The sequence below is a fragment of the Pseudochaenichthys georgianus genome, chromosome 1 (assembly GCF_902827115.2).
Source record: "Pseudochaenichthys georgianus chromosome 1, fPseGeo1.2, whole genome shotgun sequence".
NCBI lineage: Eukaryota > Metazoa > Chordata > Actinopteri > Perciformes > Channichthyidae > Pseudochaenichthys > Pseudochaenichthys georgianus.
Genome location: NC_047503.1, coordinates 37959196 through 37981525, shown reverse-complemented (window position 1 = coordinate 37981525; position 22330 = coordinate 37959196). Strand labels below are relative to the sequence as shown.

The following is a 22330-nucleotide window of genomic DNA, read 5'->3' as shown; positions in this document are numbered from 1 at the left end:
GCCGGTCGGACGATGTGGGCCGGCCGGTAACCGGCAGGGCTCGACATTAAATGGCCCGCTGGCCCGGAAGCACTATTTAGACACCCCGGGCCAGCATAACGTACTTTCCACTTGCCCGCTCGGGCCACTAAAAATATAAAAATGGTCCTGTGGTATTGGTATTTTGACTAGCAATTTAGTTAAATTGTTTCGTTTATCATTTCTACAACATAGCGTTCCGTGAGTCGGTTGTCGTTTTTGTTGGGTGAAAAGCAAACAGCTGTTTGCTCCGGAGCGCAGCGGGAGCAGGAGCGCGCTGCTTCACTACAGACTATCGCTCCACCTAACCATTCGCCAAATGTTTTTAATACCAGCGGTAACCGGCCAAGCGCCGGGCAAAAAACAATCTTCAAATAAAAGAAAGTCACCGGAGGAATTAAAGGAGAGTGACAGGGAACATGAGAAGAAGAGGGAGAGAAAGTGTCAGCCAGCTTGATCGATGGAGTTGGCTGCAGTGACGCGTCCTAAAACCTTTTTATAATCTATCGATTAGATTTATGATTCGAAAATTATAAAACTAGGGTAGACATGTGGAGATTATCCGGCTGAACAAAACATGCATTTATCAAACAGGTTTGTTTTCCACAGACCTTATTTCCAGCTATTTTCCAAAACCCTTGTCGAGGGAACCAGCAGCTTACTTCCTGGTTTCAGGACGCGTCACTGGCTGCACCTCTCCATATGATGCCCATATAAACAAGGTCTTCTGTCGGCTCTGTACATCAATGCCGACCTATGCTGACAAGTAAGTGAAGAGGAGACCATATAAAAAGGTATTGGCGAAATGTCCCAGCAGTTTAGGATAATGAAGGTGCTAATCAAATCTATTACATAGCCATTACATGTCTAACTCCTAATGACAGGAAGGCAGAAAGTGCATTATACAAATAATAATAATAGCAGACATTTTTTAACAATGACCACAATATCATTATTTTAATAAACCAAATATGAACAATTGAGGAAAATGAGGAAGAACTGATGATTAAAATGTTGTAGTACAAGTAGTAATGTCGTTAGTGCATACATTACTATTGCAACAAATGTGTTAATTTTCTTCATTATTAGTCGATTTTTTTTTGGACGAATGCTCCGGGCCAGTGGTTACAATGGTGGGGCCAATGATAATACAAGTCCACATTATTTACCCTTAATGTCTACCGCTAGTAAATTGTCTACCCCCCCAGTCCCCCCGACAATTTACTAGCGGTATTTACTAGCGGTATTTACTTGCGGTACCGCGGTGGGCCGGCGGTACCGAAGTGGGCCGGTCGAGAGTCCCGGGCTGATTTGTAGTCCCAGTCCGCCCCTGGATACCTCTCTGATATTTTCAGCAAACTCAACCAGCTGAATCTCTCTTCAAGGTAAAGACACAAATATTCTTAGCTTGTATGACAAAGTGTGTGGATTCATGAAGAAGATCAAGCTCTGGCAGAGCAAATGTGAAAAAGGGGATACAAGTTGTTTCCTGCAGCTGAACGCATACATTGCTACTGGTGAATGTGACAGAGCTCCAATTGTGAAAATAGTACACACACATTTGTCCAAGCTCAAGAATGAGTTCAACTCCTACTTCCCTGATATTGACAACAAGTCATCCACACTGGACTGGGTGCGTAATCCATTTGTGACGTGCATTAACAGCAGCATTCCCGCCAGACTGCAAGAAGACCTCATAGATGTGTCCTCAGATAGGAGCCTGAAGATGAGGTACTCAAGCACACCACTGACACAGTTCTGGTGTGGTGTGGAGAAGGAGTATCCTGGGGAAACATGCCCTGAATGAACTGTTGCCTTTTGGGTCCACATACCTGTGTGAGGTGACATTCTCCGCCATGACCCACATCAAGACTAAACACAGGAACAGACTCAACTTGGAGAATAACCTGGTCACAGCTGTTGCAACAATCTCCCCCAGACTCACAAAACTGATGAGGGAGAAACAGGCTCAAGTGTCACATTAATTGGTGAGATACCTTACTTCTTTTTAAAAAGTCTTTAAACAATGGCTATTATAATGTATATGATTAGTTATGATTGAATATGATTTAAGTGTCAGATTAATTGTCTGATTGGGTCACACACACACACACACACACACACACACACACACACACACACACACACACACACACACACACACACACACACACACACACACACAGTCTGCCACAATATATAGACTATTAAATATATCCTGGGGATCACCACGATTGATTGCGTAGTAGGGGGTACTTTAGGTTGGCTTGAAATGCTTTGGCGGTACAGTACTCAAAAAAGGTTGGGAACCACTGCTGTAGTGCATTTCAATGTTCTTCCCCAACAGGAGTCCGTACATGGAATGTCAAATCAGGTCAATTATTGTGGTCGAATATCACACATTTGTCTGGGCTTTCAATTATCTAAAGCATCTACACCTTCAATCTCAGAAAAATCGCCTACATAAAAACCAAAGAATACATTTCAGGCAGTACGTCTGACATTATAGTCTATTTATATTTATTTCAAAATGTAATGAATGATGTAATAATCCTTCAAGGGATCCCCTTTAAATACAAATTTACCAGTAACCTCTATGTTAATTGTAACTGCAAAGCGATACAGTTTTATTGCCTTTTTGTATCCTGAGAAGAGATAATCCCATATGTAATCTGTTTCTCCCCAAACCTGCATAATTGTCATGTTCACATAATAAAGTTACAATAGACAATCTGAATGACGAACATGATATTAACCAACAAGCACCGAAAACACCTGTGAGGGGAGGAAGGATGACTGCTTGATAGTATTGGTGCAATGGCGCCCCCTAACGGTACATACAAGGAACATTACAATATTAACTACTTTGCAGACAGATATTATTCATAGAAAATACAATTGAACAGAATGAGAATGTTTTACATAACATAACGTGTAATGTGTCAGGGACTCAGGGTTGCCATGGAGCCTGATCTGTTGAGTTTCATAGATCACGTTAGGTCTATTAGAAATGAAGTTTGAATAAAAACACTAAAACAAGTTCTGGTGCTACGGACCTCACTTTATCTGTTCTGGTGAGTAACCTATTCTGTCAAATGTATACATTTTATTTCAGTAAAAAAAACGTTTGAACGGTTTTCTCTGAATGTTTGGCATCAGTTAAGTATTTTGGAATGTCAGTTTGTTTAGTTTCAGCCAACAGCCAGGCTGAGCTCTTTTTAACTTGTTGGTGAGTAAGCTTTAGTTAATATGTCAGTTTGTTATAAATGTAATCTGAATGTTTATTATTAAATTATCTAAATATGATTTCAGAATTGTGCTTACGCTAATATCTGTTTATTTACTTTTAGCTAACAACCAGACTGTAGGAAGATGGAGACTGACGTTCCTGAACAAGGGTTCGGAAACGGCCGGGGCCTAGTGAAGAAATGCCGGGATGCCGTGCTTCAAAACAGCTATCTGGCTGCAGTTATCTCGGCTGTGGTCCTGGGTAGGTGATAAGAAACTACATAGCTATTTTACCAACTTTATTTTGTTTGGAAATCGAAGTAAATCCGCAACACTGACTCTCTCCCCATTTTCAAATCACGCCTCAAAACATATCTCTTCACACTCGCATATCCACCCTGATCGCTATCCATCACACATCCTCTGTTTTATTTATTTGATATGTTATATACTGCATTGTCTTGTTTATGTTTCTTATGCTGGTGTTAGGTATTGTGTATCTTGTTTTTATGTGTTTGTACGGCGACCTTGAGAGCCTTGAAAGGCGCCTATATAAAATAAATGAATTATTATTTATTATTTAGTAATGCTATATAACGGTTAACGTCTATGTAGACACGGCATGTGCCGTTCAGGGGCAGAGACTGTGCACTGGAAAAATGCTGCCCGTAAATCAAGTTAAATTATAATAAAAATAAGGTGTTTTCACTTCCACTCTTTAACCTGCCAATATGGCAAGTGAACATTTGCTTGGGAAGATTTGTTGAACAATTATTTAGAACTATATTTTACCAGGATCAGGAAATGATTGGAAACGTTTTCGATGTTATTGTGTTAGTGTTTCCAATACAACTGTTTATTAAAATCAAGTAAGATTCATTTCTTGAAACAAGATGATCCATCTTTTACAAATACCACAGCAGCTTAAAAAAATGGTTTCATCTTCTTAAATCTTATAGCAAGTGTAAAGACATATTATGACTAGATATTAGAACAGTTTTACTTGGCAATATTTTAGTTCTTACAGTGTGTTACACATTTAAAGCTTTAGAAGTGGCTTTTTACTGAAATTAGAAACAAACCTTAAATGAAATAAAATAAAAAATGTAAAAGATATTAAAAGCATATTTGAATGACAACATCAGTATAATCAAACTGTATAAAACACTGAGGAAATTGTTCTTTCCCCAAGGATTCCATTGCATAATCAAGTCATAACAATAACCTGTTACCAAGGCAACCACACCATCCTGTAACTAAATGAATCTGTAAAATAAATATAGTGGAGTAAAAAGTAAAACATTTGCTTCCAAATGTAGTAGAGTAGCAAATGGTCTCTCCAGGTTAAATCTAATTCCAGTAGACAATTTAAATCATTACAGAGCTGTTAAAAGAGTTGCCATGGTAATAATAACCCCATGTCAAATGTCTACCGCCCATTTAGTTTAACAAGAGACACTTTAATATTTAACTTTTAAGGTCATGGCATTCTGCCTGATAGTATGACATTAGTACAGTTTATGAAGATACATCAGAAGTCATTATTAGCAGTTATGAATGAAGAACATGTAATCCATTTTGACATAGTCATTGACATAACTGAGATGAACAGGTTAGAATGATTATATATATATTTTAGTGGTTTTACACATTTTACAGAATGTAATTTAATGAAAATGTTGCCAAGTTCTATTGTTGCCGTTCCACTTTTAATGGTTTTTCTTGCATACAGCAACATTTCTTGTTCAAGTGATTGACAATGTGTCAGATGGATAAATCCAGCGGACAGTCCAACAGCATTAGAACTGCAAAGTTGAATAGATATATTCGTTAGTTGTTGATTATTAAAATAATCGATTGTCAATTTTAGTATTTTTTTTAAGAGAACAAATTGAACTTCTATGATTCCAGCTTCCTCAATGTGAATATGTACCGTGTGTCTTAACCACCCTATGACAATAAATCCAACATCTTCAGTTGTGGAGAAAACAAAACGGTTGCGGAGATAATCTTGGGCATTTTCAGGATTTTATGGACAATACAACTTAATGACCCAGTCTAAATGTGTTCCAGCCATAAAATGAGCCAACGCCAAAACATACAAATTCAATACAGTCAATATAAACATGGAAACAAAGATCAAGAAATAGGAATTCTATAATCATGTGACCTTTTTTAATTACATATAATTATTCAAGAGCTACATTTAACCTGACTTTAACATAAGGTTTTAATGGTAATGGAGCTTTGTTGAAGAATTGAAAGTGCTCTACAAATTTCCCCCAAATGATTATGGATGGCTGAAGTGGTGAAAAGATGTATTATTGTATTACTAAATTGCGGTTCCCAGCTATTTAAACCTTTTCTTTGAAACATTTCTAAAAAAAATCTCCGAAAATTGTCTCACAGGTATAACTGCGGGCTTGTTTCTCAAGTTCTACATCCACATCTCAGAGCACGACAAGCAGTACATCGGCTTCCCGGGAGAAATCCTCATGCAGATGGTTCAGCTGATGACCGTGCCTCTCCTTCTGACCAATCTGATAACAGGTAAGCCACAGCAGTATTTCTCACACTGTTAGCTCATAAAATAAGGTGAACAATTGTGTGCATTCACAATTTAAAAATGTTGGAAAAGTAATTGATTGCTATTTTTAAGACTACACCCATATTACACAATAATACACCCCTATACCACGTTAAACCAATATTACACCCACATTACACTGTTATTCGACCACACCATGTAGCAGCAAAGTTACACCCATTTCTCACCATAATTACACTGTTATTACACCCCTATTATAATATTATTACACCCATGATTAATTTAATTGAAATTAAACACATGTATACACCCCTTTTACACCCATGTTAGACCATTATTACATCTGTATTACATCCAGATTATACCCATGTTATACTGTTATTACACCGCTGTTTTATTAAACAGATACTACAGCCATGTAACACCAATATTACACCCATATAAGACTGTAATAATTACACTGTTATCACACCCATTTACACATGGACGCAACCTCTCAAATGACTGTATCCCACATGATACAAAACACATGTAAGGGTTCAAAGGAACATACTGCTCCTATAACCTTAATACCCTTAATTAAGGAGAGCGTAACTCGTGATGAAGAGCTCCAGTGCCACAAGTCACAATTACAGCAGCATGGTAAATGCTAGAACTAACACAAGTAGATTAATGTTGCCGATAAACCTACTTATTAATGTTAACCTAAAGTTTGCTAAAATCAGCCAACTTAAGCTACTGGTTAGATCAGACCAACCTTTAATGGATTGATCAATGGTGCATTTTTATTGCTCTGGAATTCTACTTTTTACTTGTCTGAGTAAAACATTATTATAACCTCCCCTTAAAATGTCAGAATTGTTGTTTAATGTTCAACAATCTTGATAACAATACATCCTGCTTCTTTGATCTTTTGCAAAGGCTTATTCGTGTTTTGAAAGCTACAACATATAGTAGGCTTGTACTGCCCCTTTTCTCCTTCTTGCCATTCATTGGCACTGAGCCACCTTTATGACACGCGATCGCCTCCAAAATGACCTGAACGATTTCTGTGTTAGAAAGTAGTTCAGAATAAAATGGTCTACTGTGTTACTCTGTGGATTGTTCAGATTAAATGTACAATTGTTTCACGAAGAATGAGGTTCTGTTCTATTCTGGTAAAAAATGTGTTATCATGTCCATATTTGACCTTCCATTAAAGAAGTAGATATCCATTTATCCCATATATTAGAATGAGAGGTGAATGAGGCTTTACTCCATTACAGGGATTCAGTTGGGTGTGGGGTGAGCCCTCAAGCTTTCCCAATACATATTCAAACCCCTCATTCGTACACCCGTTATCCTCTTTAAATGATCTGACCCAGAACTTCACCTATTTCATGAATTTCCTTATGCATGTACAGTTAAATCCTGTCATCTGTTTACGCTGTGGTATTTTTATAACACATATTATATTATTATTATCATTTCCAAAGAAGAACTGTCATTTTTATGGAAAATCGGCCAGTTTTTAGACTCTAATACAGAGATGTCCTGCTTTTCTCGCTTCATATCATAATAAAGTGAATAAGTGTGGGATTGACACGGACAAAACTAAACTTTTAAAGACATCACCTTTGACTTTGATAAATATTTCACTTTTCTATGGCATTTTATAGATTAATCAATTGAGAAAATATTCAGATGAATCCATTTTCAAAATAATCTTTAGTTGCAGATTCATTTCAAAGAACTGAATACTGTCAGGTTTTGTATTTTTGTATTTTTTTACTGTAATTAATAATAAAGTTTCTACCCGAGATGAACTTTTAGCCATTGCAGTTTTGAATTCTCAGAATCAGAGTTCCTTTATTTGTCCCACAGAGGGGACATTTATAATTGTTACAGCAAAAGTATAGATAGAGACAAAGTAAAAATAAAAATAAAACACGTCATGCACATAATATTTAAAATAAAATATATAAGTTGTTGCCCAGAAGAAGAATTATAGCACTGATATCATAGTTGGAGGTTATTGCTTTTGTATCAGATCATAGAGGGATTAGAATGTTCATAAAGTTTGAACATTCCTGAAATGGACTTTAGAAGTTTAGCATTTAAAACAAGCCGTGATTATGTGAATAATACAATGTTTGACATGTCTAACACCAATGGTTTCTATTTAGAGATGTCATACTTTATGTGCCTCTATCTTCCTCACAGAGGTTTTAAATATCACTCCTGAACTGGAGTTGTTCATGACTTTAGCGTCCTGTTGCTCATGTTGTTGTTTCTTCCAGGTGCTTCTGGTTTTAAGGCTCACAGAGTAATCGCTGGACGTGCAACAGCATACTTTCTCTCAACCACTCTCATGTCTTTGTCCATCGGTAAGAGCAAGACTTTGGCTTCTTTTTATTCACATTTGCTGCACATGGCATTTGAAGTTTTCCTTTGCTTTTCACTTGAGCGTGTAAATATGCAATTTAGAACTCACTCTGACCGTTGTAATACAGCTATATCAACAAGGTTACATATTGACTTATTTCCAGGTTTGGGAAGGTTACTTAAAAATGTAATTTGTTACAATTACTAGTTACCTGTAAAATTGTAATCAGAAGCCTAATCTGAGTATAAAATACAAAGGTAGTGTAGCCTGAAGCTTCTATTGGCTAGAGCTCCAACACATTGTACATGATAGGCTAAGGGGCGGGACATCTCTGAGTGGTTGACTAATCACAAGCGAGCCGGCCAGCTATCCAATCAGAGCAGACTGGGCTCTGGTTTCAGACAGAGGGTGAAAAGAGGTGCTGCAGCACATTAAAGCATGGAGACTGTTAGAGTAGAGGCAACACATAGGAATGTGAAAATTAGTAAGGCCCCTTTAAAAAAACATGAATCATTCACAGTATGATGTTCAAACCTGCATATAGTATTGTGTTCAATGGAGCTGCTGGTGCTCTTTCTCACATGAACGGGGTGTTTTGGATTCTCACGCTCCACCATGGATTCTGTGTTGCAGGGATATTTCTGGTGATGATGTTCGAACCAGGGTCTTCTCCTTCTGTTGAAGGAGAAGACCCAGAAGACATTGAGCCCTTCTTCAATATTGACTCCTTGATGGACATCATAAGGTGAGAAGAACATTTCTGCTTTCCCTGCATATTCAGTTCAGCAAGGCTTTTAAGTCAGAAACAGCTAAAACATTTAGAGAACTCAAATCCATTCATCGTCTCCTTTAGTATTTAGTATTTCAGGTGTTCTTCAGTGCAGATCATGTGCAGCGAACTGGCCGTTATAGCAACACAAACAACTGACAGGGCTATGGAGGGGGTTTGAATCACCCTGAAACCTTGTTTTTCATTTCTTTAATGGGGACAGCTTTGCCGCCATAATTCCAAAGTTCCATGCTCTCTGCTCATTTAAAAATGTATATATAAAAAGTATTCCATAGGGTTTTCCAATGGAGGAGACACCTGCCTTTAAATGGACTGTTCTCCTTTCTGCGGATTGATACGACTCCACTTGTCCCTTGACTTGTCTGCTATCGAAAAGAGCAGACTGCTGGATGCCCAAATCAGATTCGAGTATTCAACTAAGTCATTTAATACAGAAGTGTTGCATAATGTCCTTGATTAAGACACAATTCCTTGGTTGTTTCACCATTTCCAAACATACTGATGGTGTGACTTGTTTTTTGTTCACAGGAACATGGCGCCTAAATGCCTGATTCAGGCTAGCTTCAGACAGGTATGCTTCAATTAGGACAAACTGCTCATTTGTATTATTAATGTTGCTAAAACTTTATTTATCTTTTGTAGTACGAGACTGATAGGTTGGAATATGAAATTGAATCGGATGAGTTCAATTCTAGCGTGGATACGGTAAAAAAAATTCCTGGTCACTGTTGAAGATTGTTTTTTGAAGTTCACATGAAAGACGTTGATGTTTGATTCATGATCATTTTGCTATGACATTTTTCTCTTGTTACAGAATATGACAGAAATACGACTGTTGGTCAAATATGTCGATGGAACCAACATTTTGGGCCTGATTGTGTGGGCTTTAATATTCCGCATAATCTTCAACAGGATTGGAAAAGATGGGAAAGTCCTTGTAGATGTCTTTCAAGCCCTCAACGAGGCCACAAAAATAATTGTCGACATGATACTGAGGTAAGCTCGTACAACAAACCTTATGAAACGAGAAATACAGTTAAATTCCACTTCCTTTTCTGCTCACAGTTTTAGTGAACTTTTACCTGTTACTTTTGCTTTTAGACCGTTTTTCAGGTTTTGGCGTCCAACGATATGAATCCATTATTATGTTGATTTATCATTTTCTTCAATGACAAAAACATAGCTGATTTCTTTTGAACTAATATCTACATATTTTTCATGTCATTGTTATCTTTCAGCTTCTTGCCAGTTGGAGTGCTGTTCTTGACCACAAGCTATGTTATTGAGTATGATAACGTGACAACTATCTTTCAAATTGGAAAGTTCATGGCACTGGTTATTATTGGGTATGTTCCACCTTTTTTGGTAAAAAGTAGTAGCCTTGCGTTAAATAATATATCAATCAGGTATTTAATTTACCCTCACTTGTAGCCTTAACGAGTCATCAAGCTACAGTAAGCTAAAGCAACACATTTGTTAATTGTATCCACCAAAAGCTACTGGTTATACGTAACCAGACCAAAACACACATGAGCAGCAGAAGGCAGCCATGCTCGGCTCACTTCCTGAGACCCTGGGATTGCTGTTACAGTCTTGTCGTTTTAATACTCTTGCCCGGCAGCTGCATTGTGTAGACAAACTGTCAGCAATTATATCAGATGATTCCATATTAATTGTGCATTCATTGTGTGTTTCAGGCACATAATTCACTCAACAATAGTTTTGCCTCTGACCTATTTCCTGTGTACGAGATGTAACCCCTATGACGTCATCAAGGAGATTGTTCCCGCTTTAAAGAAGGCACTGGTCAGCTCGTCAAGGTGAGATGATGTACCACAGAGCTGATATTTCAACATTCATCATTAGATGTGCAAGCATATCTTTGAGATGTACATTTCTAATATGTTCACTAAGGAAGCATGCATTGTGTGTTTCCCAGCGTGAAAACACTACCACTCACTACTCAATGTTGTGAGAGCCGACTCATGATCGACAAAAGTGTCACTCAGTACATGCTGCCCATCGGGACCAACATCAACATGGATGGAACTGCCCTTTATGAGGTGGCCGCAGCCATCTTCATTACCCAAATCAACCACATCCACCTGAAAATCGGCCAGTTAATCGCTATTACGTAAGCCACTCAAAATCATACCATCATCACCATAGCAAGTTAAGAAGTGATAATATTTAGTGTGCAGGACATTGGAGTAAAAAGGAGCCTTGACAGGGTGTTTGGAATAAACCCTAAAGGGGCTTATTAGTGCGAATGCATTCGCACTAATAATTCGCACTAAACATTCTCTCTCTCTCTCTCTCTCTCTCTCTCGCCACACACACTCTCCCTCTCTCTCACACACACAGACACACACACTCTCTCTCACACACACACTCTCTCTCTCTCTCTCACACACACACACACACACACACACTCTCTCTCTCTCTCTCGCTCCCTCTCTCTCTCTCTCTCTCTCTCTCTCGCTACACACACTCTCCCTCTCTCTCACACACACAGACACACACTCTGTGCACTCTGAGCATTTTTATAATATTGGTTAAAAGTGTACAAGATGAGACATTTAAAAGGAATAGACTTGGTAAAGTTCTATGTGTCTGTTTGATCTGCAGGTTGACATCAGGAGTGTGCAGCATAGGATCCTCAGGGATCCCGGCTACTGGAGGAATGACCACGATGTTTGTTCTGATGGCCGTTGGTTTACCTGCCAAGGAAGCCACCATTCTGGTGATTGTAGAATGGCTCCTGTAAGTTTAACACAAGTCATGTAGAAATGACTGGAGCTGCCTTTTCTGTTTCTTGACTGGTGCACCAGTTACAAGTACAAGTCATGCAATTAATATATTGCTTAAGAAGAAGTACAAAAGTATGGGCATTAAAATATACTTGAATAACAAAAAGTAAAAGTACTTATTGTGCGATGTAGCTCAATTCAGAGCTACATCGCTTAAATATTGGATTGTGATTATTGATGCATTCACTTGTTTGTCACAGCTAGTAAACGTGGAGCTTATTTTAATTACTGTATATACTACTACTGAATATCTTAACCTTAAGATAATATATAATATCTATATAATTATATATTTTACTTTATTTATATTTCTTATTGGCGAATAATCAGAATCTGTAAAGTAACTAGTAATATATTTTGTTAGATAAATGCAGCAGAATAAAAGTACAATATTGGCTTATAAAATAAGAATAATCAAGTAAAGTACAAATACTCCAAAATCAAGTACATACTTGAGTAAATGTACTTCAACACATTATACCACTGGTTTTCTTGAAATGTTTATGCATGTTTTGTTTTGTTGACCGAGCAAATTTGTCCTGACCGCTTTTAAACAGTCAATGGTCAGTTAAGATATTACATTACATTACATTGCATTTAGCTGACGCTTTTATCCAAAGCGACTTACAATAAGTGCATTCGACCAGGAAGACACAACCTTAAAGAAAACAGAATCATATAAGTACATCAGGTTTCATAGAGCCAAGTATTTCAAGTGCTACTCAACTGGCTATAGATAAGCCAGTCCTTTATTAGTATATAAGTGCTCTGTTAGCAGATATGTTATGTATCTCTTTTATGCTTTATGCGGAATGGTTCGCTAACCAGCTAACATTCTTTTGTCCTTTTGGTCGGCCAGCTGAAGTGCAAATGGATCAAAGAAACAAAAATAAATCAGAACATCTGCTCAACTTTCATGGTCTGTTGGTGTCTTTCAGAGACCGCTGCAACAGTGTTGTCAACGTCTTGGGAAACTGTATTGGCGTGGCAATCGTTCACGAGGTGTCAAAAGGACAACTGGGAGAAATGGACCAAGGACCGTCAACGCCAAGGTACAAATCTATCTCGTCTTATTTGTTGGGTTTTGCCTTTACATTTGCAGAAAAGGTGAAGTAAAGACTTCCTTTAGTCTCGTGGCAGAGAGGAGCAGCAGGTTAAAAACCAAAGTATATCTTTTATTCTGCTGACCTCTTTGTGCTTTGCATGGCTAGGGTGCAGATCGTCGATGATGAGGAACTCAGCCTGGATCAGTTCCTGGCTGAGATCAGCCTAGAGGAGCACTGCCAGGACGAGGAAGACATGTTCAGCGCTCTGGAATATCAGGAGGGCTAAGATGACAACTACACTTGAGAAAGTTCACAAAAATCCCATTAAGTTGTTGTCATGATTATTTAGTACACATTTATTTTATTTTGTCTTAGTGTAGTAGTTATGTATATGGCACAGTTGTTAGTTTATTGAGTAGAAGGTTTTTAATACTGTATCAAGCAAGAGGTTTACTGTAGTTATTGCACTAAATATATTGAATGTAATTAATGTAACAGATTAATGTATTGAATTGTATCGATGTATTTGAATTGAACTGGATCTATTTCAGTATTTATTGGTGAATAAAAACTAAAGAAGCTGCAGTCATGTATTTTAATACCTAAAAAACATAATCACCATATTCATTGATATTAACAAATTATATTTAGATAGCATTCACAAACATAAATACTGTCTTTATATATAATTTAAGTAAAATCTTATGTGGCTTATTCATGAGTCATATCGAATATTGCTCTAAAATGTGTTGTGGTTCTAGTCATAAATGAATATGAATGTTAAAAAGTGCATTTAAAAATAAAAACATGTTTAAATTGCATTTGTACACATTAGCATCATAAAGTGTTTCCATCATCTCTTGGTAATGGTCTGCTAAACACGAATACAAACACACCAACACACAAGGAAATGCCTTTATTGCTACAAAATAATATTTACAGCTTAGGTAGTGTTGAATTATTCAACAGGTTGGAAATGTAGAAAAGTTAAAAACAAAGTGTGTGAAGAAGCTGGGGGTGGGAATGGGACCGATCACTAATCCACGGGCAGCTCCTGGTGGTGGTGGATCTCTGGAGGGAAGTGATTGATCCCAGGTGGTTCACTGTTGAGCTCAGCGTACTCTACTGACCCCTGCTGACACAGAGCACCGCCTTTAACACCGTCACATCTGATTCATTTACTATGTTGGGGTCTTATTACAAAATCTACCTTAGTCTGAAATCTAATCTCAGTTAACGATGATTTATCATGTTCAGATTGATATTAGTATGTAGTGTCTCTACTGTGACATGTCTCCACGCTTTAATGTTCAAAAAGCTCTTAATTTTTCTCATACTGCCTCTTTTCAGAGATGTCCCGCCCCTTTAGCCTATCACTTACAATGTGTTGGAGTGCTAGCCAATAGGAGCACAAATGTGTGGAACACAAATTCTCCTGAATAAATTAAAATCTGAGTTTAAACTGTTTTCATCCATATACTAACTGTTTAGCTGCTAATCCTAATTTTTACTCGAGCAAAACCTCAAAATACTCGAGGAAGACGCTCGGTAACACAAACGGTTTCCTGAGCAGCAGACGAACCAGAATAAGACTTGGGCAGTGGTGTCAAGGAAAAAACGATTCAAGCCAAAATGATCTTAAGAATATGCATGCTGTAAAAACGATATGTAACACATTCTGATACAAACTTATAATGCACATATCAGTGGTCTTTAAGTTTGGGAGATTTTGTACATTTTCTGTTTTCCTGTACATTTATTTGCAAATTATATATATATATATTGATAGATTATATTCATATCATTTAAATTGTTTTTCACAATCACAATGCTACACACTATGTGTTATTTGATAGTTATAGGTTCAATATCAATGACGTAAATATCTGTACAAGGGAGAATTGCAGATAAGGAATGCGCTGTTATTTGTTGCATTCATTTTTTGCTCTTGAGCTGCTATTATTTTTCCTGGTGGGGGAACGATAAGGTTTTTTGATCTCATATTTTATTCTGCCAACAACCGTTCTTATTTATTACATTATATAACTCTACAAGTGAATATATATTCATTGTGCAGTTAACTGCACTACTAATGTGCACTAGTACTGTATTACCATCATTTATTAATCTATTTTTCATACATATTTCAAAAGGTCATGGTTCTTTAGGGCGTAACCCCTCCTCTGTAGGCTCATCTTAATATCAGAATAATGGGCCTTTGGCTAGTTGGAAAATACTGCACCATTTAACTTTAGGCCAGACTTTTTATGGCGCAATCGCTTTCTGCTGCAATATTCCTTAGGGGTTTAAAAGTAACATTTATTATATAATATTGCTGAGTCAGGAGACAGGGCTCTGACCCAACATAACAATATCTGCCATCCTGCACCTATTCACCTTTTTAATAATCACGTTCACTTAAACAGGAGTAAGGCATTTTGTGGTTTTGCAGAGAGTTCTTGTATTATTGCAAAAACAATCAGTTTGGTTATTTAAAGGACTTCAATAAAAAAACGAACGAATAGGCCCTCATCTATCAAGCTAATACAACTAGATACACTGTCACTAACTTCCACAGTATGTGTCACATTCAGAGGAAGCAAGTAGTTTGGCCAACTCACACTGACAATTCAGCAGCTGCTTCTCTTTTACCTACAATAAGAGAGGAGAGGTGAGAAGAGGAGCAGGAGGAAGTAGGTGAGGGAAGTTTGATACATAGTTAGATATATGAGGGCTGAGTTGCTGCAGGACTGTAGGTCTCTCTACCTCTCTTGGATTTGAAGCACAGCACAACCACCACCACCAACACAGACAGCGCCAGCAGACAGAAGCCCCCGATCAGCCCTTTCTTCCACAACGCCAGGCGCACTATAGGAGAGAGACACAGAAACTCAGTGACAAACAAACAGAAAAGGGGGGAAAAGAGAATGGAATACAATGAGACAGGACAACCCTAAAATCCAATGTTGTCAATGAAGCATGCTCAAATGCAAGGGGGTTTCTTATTTCCAAGCTGAGAGCTCTGATTCAAACAACCAAGTACAGCTGGCAGATATCTTCCCTCTCTTCCTTACATTTCGGTCTTCTGTAATTATCCCTTTGTCCTATGAAGGACGAAGTGATAATTGTATTGTGTTTGATCATACGATATGAAACAATGCAATACAATATCCTTCGATACTATATCATACAAAACAATACGATACGAAACAATAGGACATGATACAAAACTATATAAAACTATACAATACGATGCGATAGGCACCTTACATTCAATTACGTTACGTTAAGATAGATACAGTACAATACGTTACGAAACGTAACGATACATGACATTACGTTGTGTTGCGTTACGCTGGGTTACAATACATACGACACAATACGTTACATTATGCAACTTCATGTCAGCTCAAGTCTGACATGAAGTTGCAGCTCCACTTGCGACATGAACAAGGATAACTTTTTAAGACAAGATACAAACATTAAACATGATATCATGATCACTGAAGACAACATGCTCGAGACCCTCTAACGTACATTTGACCTGGGATTTAACTTCGACTGACTGACCGGTGAACAAAGGAGAGCTTCAGTCTAACCTTATTATATCGTGGGACCCAGTTTTTCCGATTTGATGGTAACAATTCATATTCGCTGATCAGGACATGGTTAGGGTCAGAGATGAGGTTGTTGGCCAACCTGCATATGTTATTATGGTAGGTCGATTGATATAGTCTCTCAAAGGGTTGGTCTACAATCTTTGAGCAGATTCAGATTGGTGGAGCAGTTTTGACTTTAAAGCAGTGGACAAACACTTGTACAGTGTAGTATTGAGTATTGTATCACACTCAAAATCCCAGATGTATGAAACCAAAACAAATGTTGTCTCTTTCCCCGAAAGACCTAATGTGGCGGAGAAAAAAATAAAAATGTATTTAATAAATCATTTTGGCCTACCCAAAGCCAGTGTTTCCCATATATTCATTCTATGAGCGCTGCTACAGCTTCACTCAGTCATTAATATGCTCTGCTCTTGTGCTTCACAGGGCAGGGCTTGACTTTTCCCCACACACATGGAGCTAGCAGAAACAGAGTCAGAAACCTAGAGAAAAACACTGCAGACAATATTTTTTTTTTGGGAGGGGTGCCTAAGTTGATTACATATGATGAAATGGAATAATTCAATGTATACGACAGTGCCATAGCTAAATGTGTTGGGTCTAAAGGTGTGTTTTGCTCACCGGTCCCTCACAGCGGGCAGAGCTGCAGGTGCTGATCTCTCTCTAGCATCCGGTTATACTTCACTCGCGTTTATGTCCAAATCCATCAGATCTAACTAGTTGTAGCCAATGATACGGCTGCTGCCCCTCCCTACACGCAGATCACGCAGACTCAAACCTCATCTTATGCCCAAATCCCAGCTGAGAGGGTCTTCTCTACAGCTGGCCTGATTGTGAATCGCCTCTGCACCCGCCTCTCCCCTGAGTAGACATGCTCATATTCTTAAAGAAGAATGAGTATTGAATAGCTGCATTCTGTGCATAGGCCCGGTTATAGGTTGTTGATCTCTGTTGTAATAGGGTTGCGTTACCCTGACCCGTTATGTTGTTCGTGTATGATCCCACACTTGAGCACTCCTCAATCAGACTAAACCCCTCCATGCACACCACCAGAACCAGAACCTCATGCCTCATGCTCTCCGTTCAGCACCACAGAGCGTGCCTCCCTGCTCCTGCTGCTGCTTCTGCACACCTGTGCTTCTGCTGGTGACTCTCTGCGCGTGGCTATCCCTGGGCACCCTGAGGTGTGTGCGGGGTCGGGCCCACGTCCACGGCCGACAAAAGCTTGGATCAAGGGCTGACTTTCAATAGATCGCAGCGAAGGAGCTGCTCTGCTACGTACGAAACCCAGACCCAGAATAAGGTCGTCTGCAAGTGATTTAGCGCCAGGTTCTCCACAAACATGCGGTGGTCAACATGGTCCTGCTGTACACTCAATAACTTAGCATGAACTGGCTTTGATATATGATATACATAAGTGGGCTTGCACATGGTCCTGATGTACACTATATGGTCCTGCTGTACACTCAATAACTTAGCAAGAACTGGCTTTTTTTACCCTCATCTGCCTTACACATCCTCCCACACTTGAGCACTCCTCAATCAGACTAAACCCCTCCATGCACACCACCAGAACCAGAACCTCATGCCTCATGCTCTCCATTCAGCACCACAGAGAGTGCCTCCCTGCTCCTGCTGCTGCTGCTTCTGCACACCTGTGTTTCTGCTGGTGACTCTCTGCGCGTGGCTATCCCTGGGCACCCTGAGATGTGTGCGGGGTCGGTGGGGCCCACGCCCACAGCCGACATATCAATGTCAGACCTTGTTTAGACAAACAGTGACCAATAAAGAGAGATGGGTCATTCAGAATGTGCTATTTCTGAATAAATAGCACTTTTTGAACATATGTCAAACAGAGTTTCCTATTAAAAGTTATCTATATATACCTATGGGGATTGGGGCGATGTCCCACATATGTAAGCCCACTTCTCAATATTATTAATAATTCCAAAATAATAATAATTAAAGCTGCAAGCAGCGTTGAGCGGGTCTTCGACGTTCCGCAGGCTGTTGTCCGCACGTCGACGTGTGTCTAGGTGTCTCGAGGACTCGGCCGATCGGACAAAATATTTAGGAGTTACGGCAGTAACACAAACGTTGTGTTTGATGGCGGGTGATCTGTCGCCATGGCAACGGCATAAGATGACATCCCAGACATCGAGCTGTTGAGGGCCGGACCATTAATGATAGTCTGAAGTCTGAAGTCTGGTGCTGTTTGGACAATTTTCCATTGACTTACAAGAACATCGTATTTTTGGGCGTTTCCATGGAAACGGCATTCGTTGAGATTTCAGATTTCACTTGGAGCTGTTGAGACATGGACCATCAGCCATCATATGAAGTCTGGTGCCGTTTGGAACCTTTTCCATTGAATTAGGACAACACCGTGTTTCACGGCCATGGAAACGGCATACAGTGAGATTTCAGATTTCACTTTGAGCTGTTGAGGCATGGACCGGTGATATAAAAGTGAAGATTGGGGGACGATGGGACCGTGTCCATTGGATTTACAGCGACACCGTGGTTTATGGCGAGGGAAGCGTTGCCATGGAAACGACAAATGGTGAGATTTCAGATTTCACCTAGAGCTGTTGAGGGCCGGACCATTAATGATAGTCTGAAGTCTGGTGGTGTTTGGACGATTTTCCATTGACTTACAACAACATCGTATTTTTTGGCGAGGGATGCGTGCGTTACCATGGCAACGGCATACATTGAGATGTCCGATTTCAAGTAGAGCTGTTGAGGGCCGGACCATTGATGATAGTCTGAAGTCTGGTGGTGTTTGGATGATTTTCCATTGAATTACGACAACATGATGTTTGACGGCGAGGGATGCGTTACCATGGCAACGCCAAATGATGACATCCCATAATTGACATAGAGCTGTTGAGGGCCGGACCATTAGCCATCATATGAAGTCTGGTGCTGTTTGGACCATTTTCCATGGACTTACAACAACATGGGATTTTTTGGCAAGGGATGCGTTTCCATGGAAACGGCATACGTTGAGATTTCAGATTTCACGTAGAGCTGTTGAGGGCCGGACCATTGATGATAGTCTGAAGTCTGGTGGTGTTTGGATGATTTTCCATTGAATTACGACAACATGATGTTTGACGGCGAGGGATGCGTTACCATGGCAACGCCAAATGATGACATCCCATAATTGACATAGAGTTGTTGAGGGCCGGACCATTAGCCATCATATGAAGTCTGGTGGTGTTTGGACAATTTTCCATTGACTTACAACAACATCGGATATTTTGGCGGGGGATGCGTTGCCATGGAAACGGCATACGTTGAGATTTCAGATTCACGTAGAGCTGTTTAGGGCCGGACCAAGTGGCGCTAAAAGCTTATTGAACAAAAGTATCATATATAGACTCCACTATGGCATAAAAAGACATTTCTCTATCGTTTTGGCGATCAAACTTGACAAAAAAAACACATCAAATCACATCTACAAATCAATACGAAGCTAATGAAACCACTTTCTCCTAGCGTGTTTACCAAGTTTGAAAAAGTAGCAATGCTTTTCACATCACACCATTGTGTGATATGAGTAATATGATTAATATGATGAAATGAATGTTTTTAAATGTTCCCAATGATTGTTTGTGAAGGACCAGGGGTACAGAAAAAACAGGAGTGCAGGGTGAGGTGCAAAAATACGGATTTATTGACCCAATATATGTACAGTTTTAAGATGGGTAATAAAATCAATTAGGTTTAAACAAAAAGGTGGTAGATATAAACAGACACAATCTAGCTATGAACGTCACAAAAATGGGTGACATCCTGTATGCTCTTCTGTCCAAGAGAAACTAGGCTTGTTTGAGACAAGCAAGACCTGCGCAGACCTGCGCAGTTGCGATCAACGTCTTGCTGGTGCGTTGCATGATGGTTAGTCATTTTGTCCGACTTACTCTGGAGGCCCGCCCACATGAGACTTTGAAATATCGCGGGACAAAGACGCCCGCAGCCTTGAGAGCGAGGCGAGGCGAGTTGGCACAGTTGCTCTGCACGAGCTGCGGAAGCGAAATGCTTGATGGGAAACGGCTCGCTGGTATCTCGAGCTGAGCGCTCATTGGTGGTTGTTACCACGTGCTGCTGATGAAACTCTCCAATTGGCTGGCAAAAGTTTGTTGTTTTGTGTCAGTTTTTACGTCCACATCCATTCCCATTTTTCATCATTGTTCCACAATGTTTTCATCATGAAATGAATATCTATATATTTTATACTATACTGCTTACCGTTTTCATACTTTATATATCTTAGCATATTCATACACACTGTTCATACTGCTCACAGGCTGCTAGTGTATATCTAGTGTATTCATACCCCACTGTTTATTCATCATTCAATTCATTCTATATGTTATTCTGTAGATTGTGTACATTACTTTCCACTTCACTGCTTGTTGCACCTGGTTAGAAGCTAAACTGCATTTCGTTGTCTCAGTACCTGTAATATGTGCAATAACAATAAAGTTTATCTTTAAGTTAAACCAAATCATTAAAATAAAATCTGTTGTAATGTAATGATTTGGTTTAACCTTATTTATTGATTACATCATTTAAAATGGCAAGATTAAATCAAATTACATCCATGTTGTTCACATCATAAAGCTTAAAGTGGCAGCTAAAGAATTAACACAGCAGCAGGTCTGTTCAATTCATGCTAATGAAGCTTCATGTGTGCGGATCTGAAGGGACTGATCATTTGTAGCCTGTCCACCTATCAGTTTTGCAAACATTAAGAGGGAGGAGCATTTCTAATTATGGAACCCAGTCACTGGTGTGGTTCCTCATCATGACTGAATTAACAAACCTATATAAAGCAATAGTGATCACCTTTGTCTACAGTGGGTAAAATGGAATTTGTGGTGCTTACACTGCGTGATGGACAGGGAGACATCACTGTAAGAGTCTCACAAGACATTTCCCAAAGACTACAAAATGGTGAGTAAACAACTAAATTGCATTCCAACAATCTGGATATGATTTTAAATTATGTAAATTATTTTTCAGATAACAGTTTAGCAGCTGCACTTATGCAGCAAGCAAGGGCTGCAACAAATGCAATCTATCATTTAAATCAAAAATGGTATTGTCTTTTAATGCAACAAACAATGACATATTCATGTTTATTGTAAACAAATATTTAATTTGCTCTCAATCACAGTCCCTTTAGATCATGTCATTCTCCATACAATACATGTGGGATTTCTATTGCATCCACTTCATCTGCAACGAAAAACGCCAACGCAATTTCCGCCATTGCAAACCCAGCCAGTCAAGCCGACTCTGAGTCCGAGCTGTCCGACTTAAGACGAGCATTTTGACACCTCCCCCGGCTGCGATCGGCTACTCTCGTCTACTTTCGAGGCGAGCCGCAATGTGTCTCAAACAAGCCTACTCACATACCCCTAGTGATGGCAGTTTGACACTGAGGCCCAATCCCAAACCACTCCCTCAACCCTACCCCTCCGTGATGGAGTGAACTCCGTCTGTAGCCTATGGGCATAGATATGTCTCATAATTATTTGTGTGAACATAAAAATAATTTGTGTGTAAATATGTGATTTGTAAATGTAAAACAACATCCACAAATGCATTTAAAAGATTTGCAAACTCACAAATACATTTGCAAGTGTAAAACGGATCTGCAAATACGCTAAATATGTTCACAAATAAAAAAAAGATCAGTGAATATCTCTTTAACATTTACAACTTTCGATCAGGCATTTGTGAATCCATTTGTATTTGTGGACCAAAAATGCGCTTGCGGATCTCAACTCTCTGTTCACGGATCTCAAATCTCTGTTCGCGGATCATCTTTTTACACACACGGAATTTTGAGACATATTTTCCGCCAGGTCTCGGCTAAATCTACTCGTGT

The 22330-nt window shown here is 39.1% G+C and overlaps 1 protein-coding gene across 6 annotated transcripts; it reads left to right on the top strand.

Annotated features, from left to right (window-relative positions):
- The first annotated feature begins 2820 nt into the window (after positions 1–2820).
- Positions 2821–13390, top strand: LOC117451521 (excitatory amino acid transporter 3-like). Of its 6 annotated transcripts, XM_034089864.2 has the most exons (15): positions 2995–3092; positions 3199–3247; positions 3369–3508; positions 5656–5796; positions 8074–8160; positions 8793–8904; positions 9478–9520; positions 9592–9654; positions 9764–9945; positions 10188–10295; positions 10647–10769; positions 10889–11083; positions 11578–11712; positions 12698–12811; positions 12971–13390. In XM_034089864.2, the coding sequence occupies exons 3-15, from the start codon at positions 3391–3393 to the stop codon at positions 13089–13091; spliced, it is 1542 nt and encodes a 513-aa protein (XP_033945755.1). In that variant the 5' UTR covers positions 2995–3092; positions 3199–3247; positions 3369–3390; the 3' UTR covers positions 13092–13390. The 6 variants fall into 6 exon arrangements, with proteins under 6 accessions (XP_033945786.1, XP_033945746.1, XP_033945755.1 ...); XM_034089895.2 differs by lacking the exons at positions 2995–3092; positions 3199–3247 and adding an exon at positions 2821–2851 and having other exon boundaries at positions 3380–3508; positions 12978–13390; XM_034089855.2 differs by lacking the exons at positions 2995–3092; positions 3199–3247 and adding an exon at positions 2821–2851 and having other exon boundaries at positions 3380–3508.
- Positions 13391–22330: the final 8940 nt, after the last annotated feature.

What these genes read in the sequence shown, in the direction of transcription:
- LOC117451521 (XM_034089855.2), top strand. An exon ending in TCTCATGTCTTTGTCCATCG is followed by an intron (nt 8,161 to 8,792) that starts GTAAGAGCAAGA and finishes TCTGTGTTGCAG; the next exon opens with GGATATTTCTGGTGATGATG. An exon ending in GTGATTGTAGAATGGCTCCT is followed by an intron (nt 11,713 to 12,697) that starts GTAAGTTTAACA and finishes GGTGTCTTTCAG; the next exon opens with AGACCGCTGCAACAGTGTTG.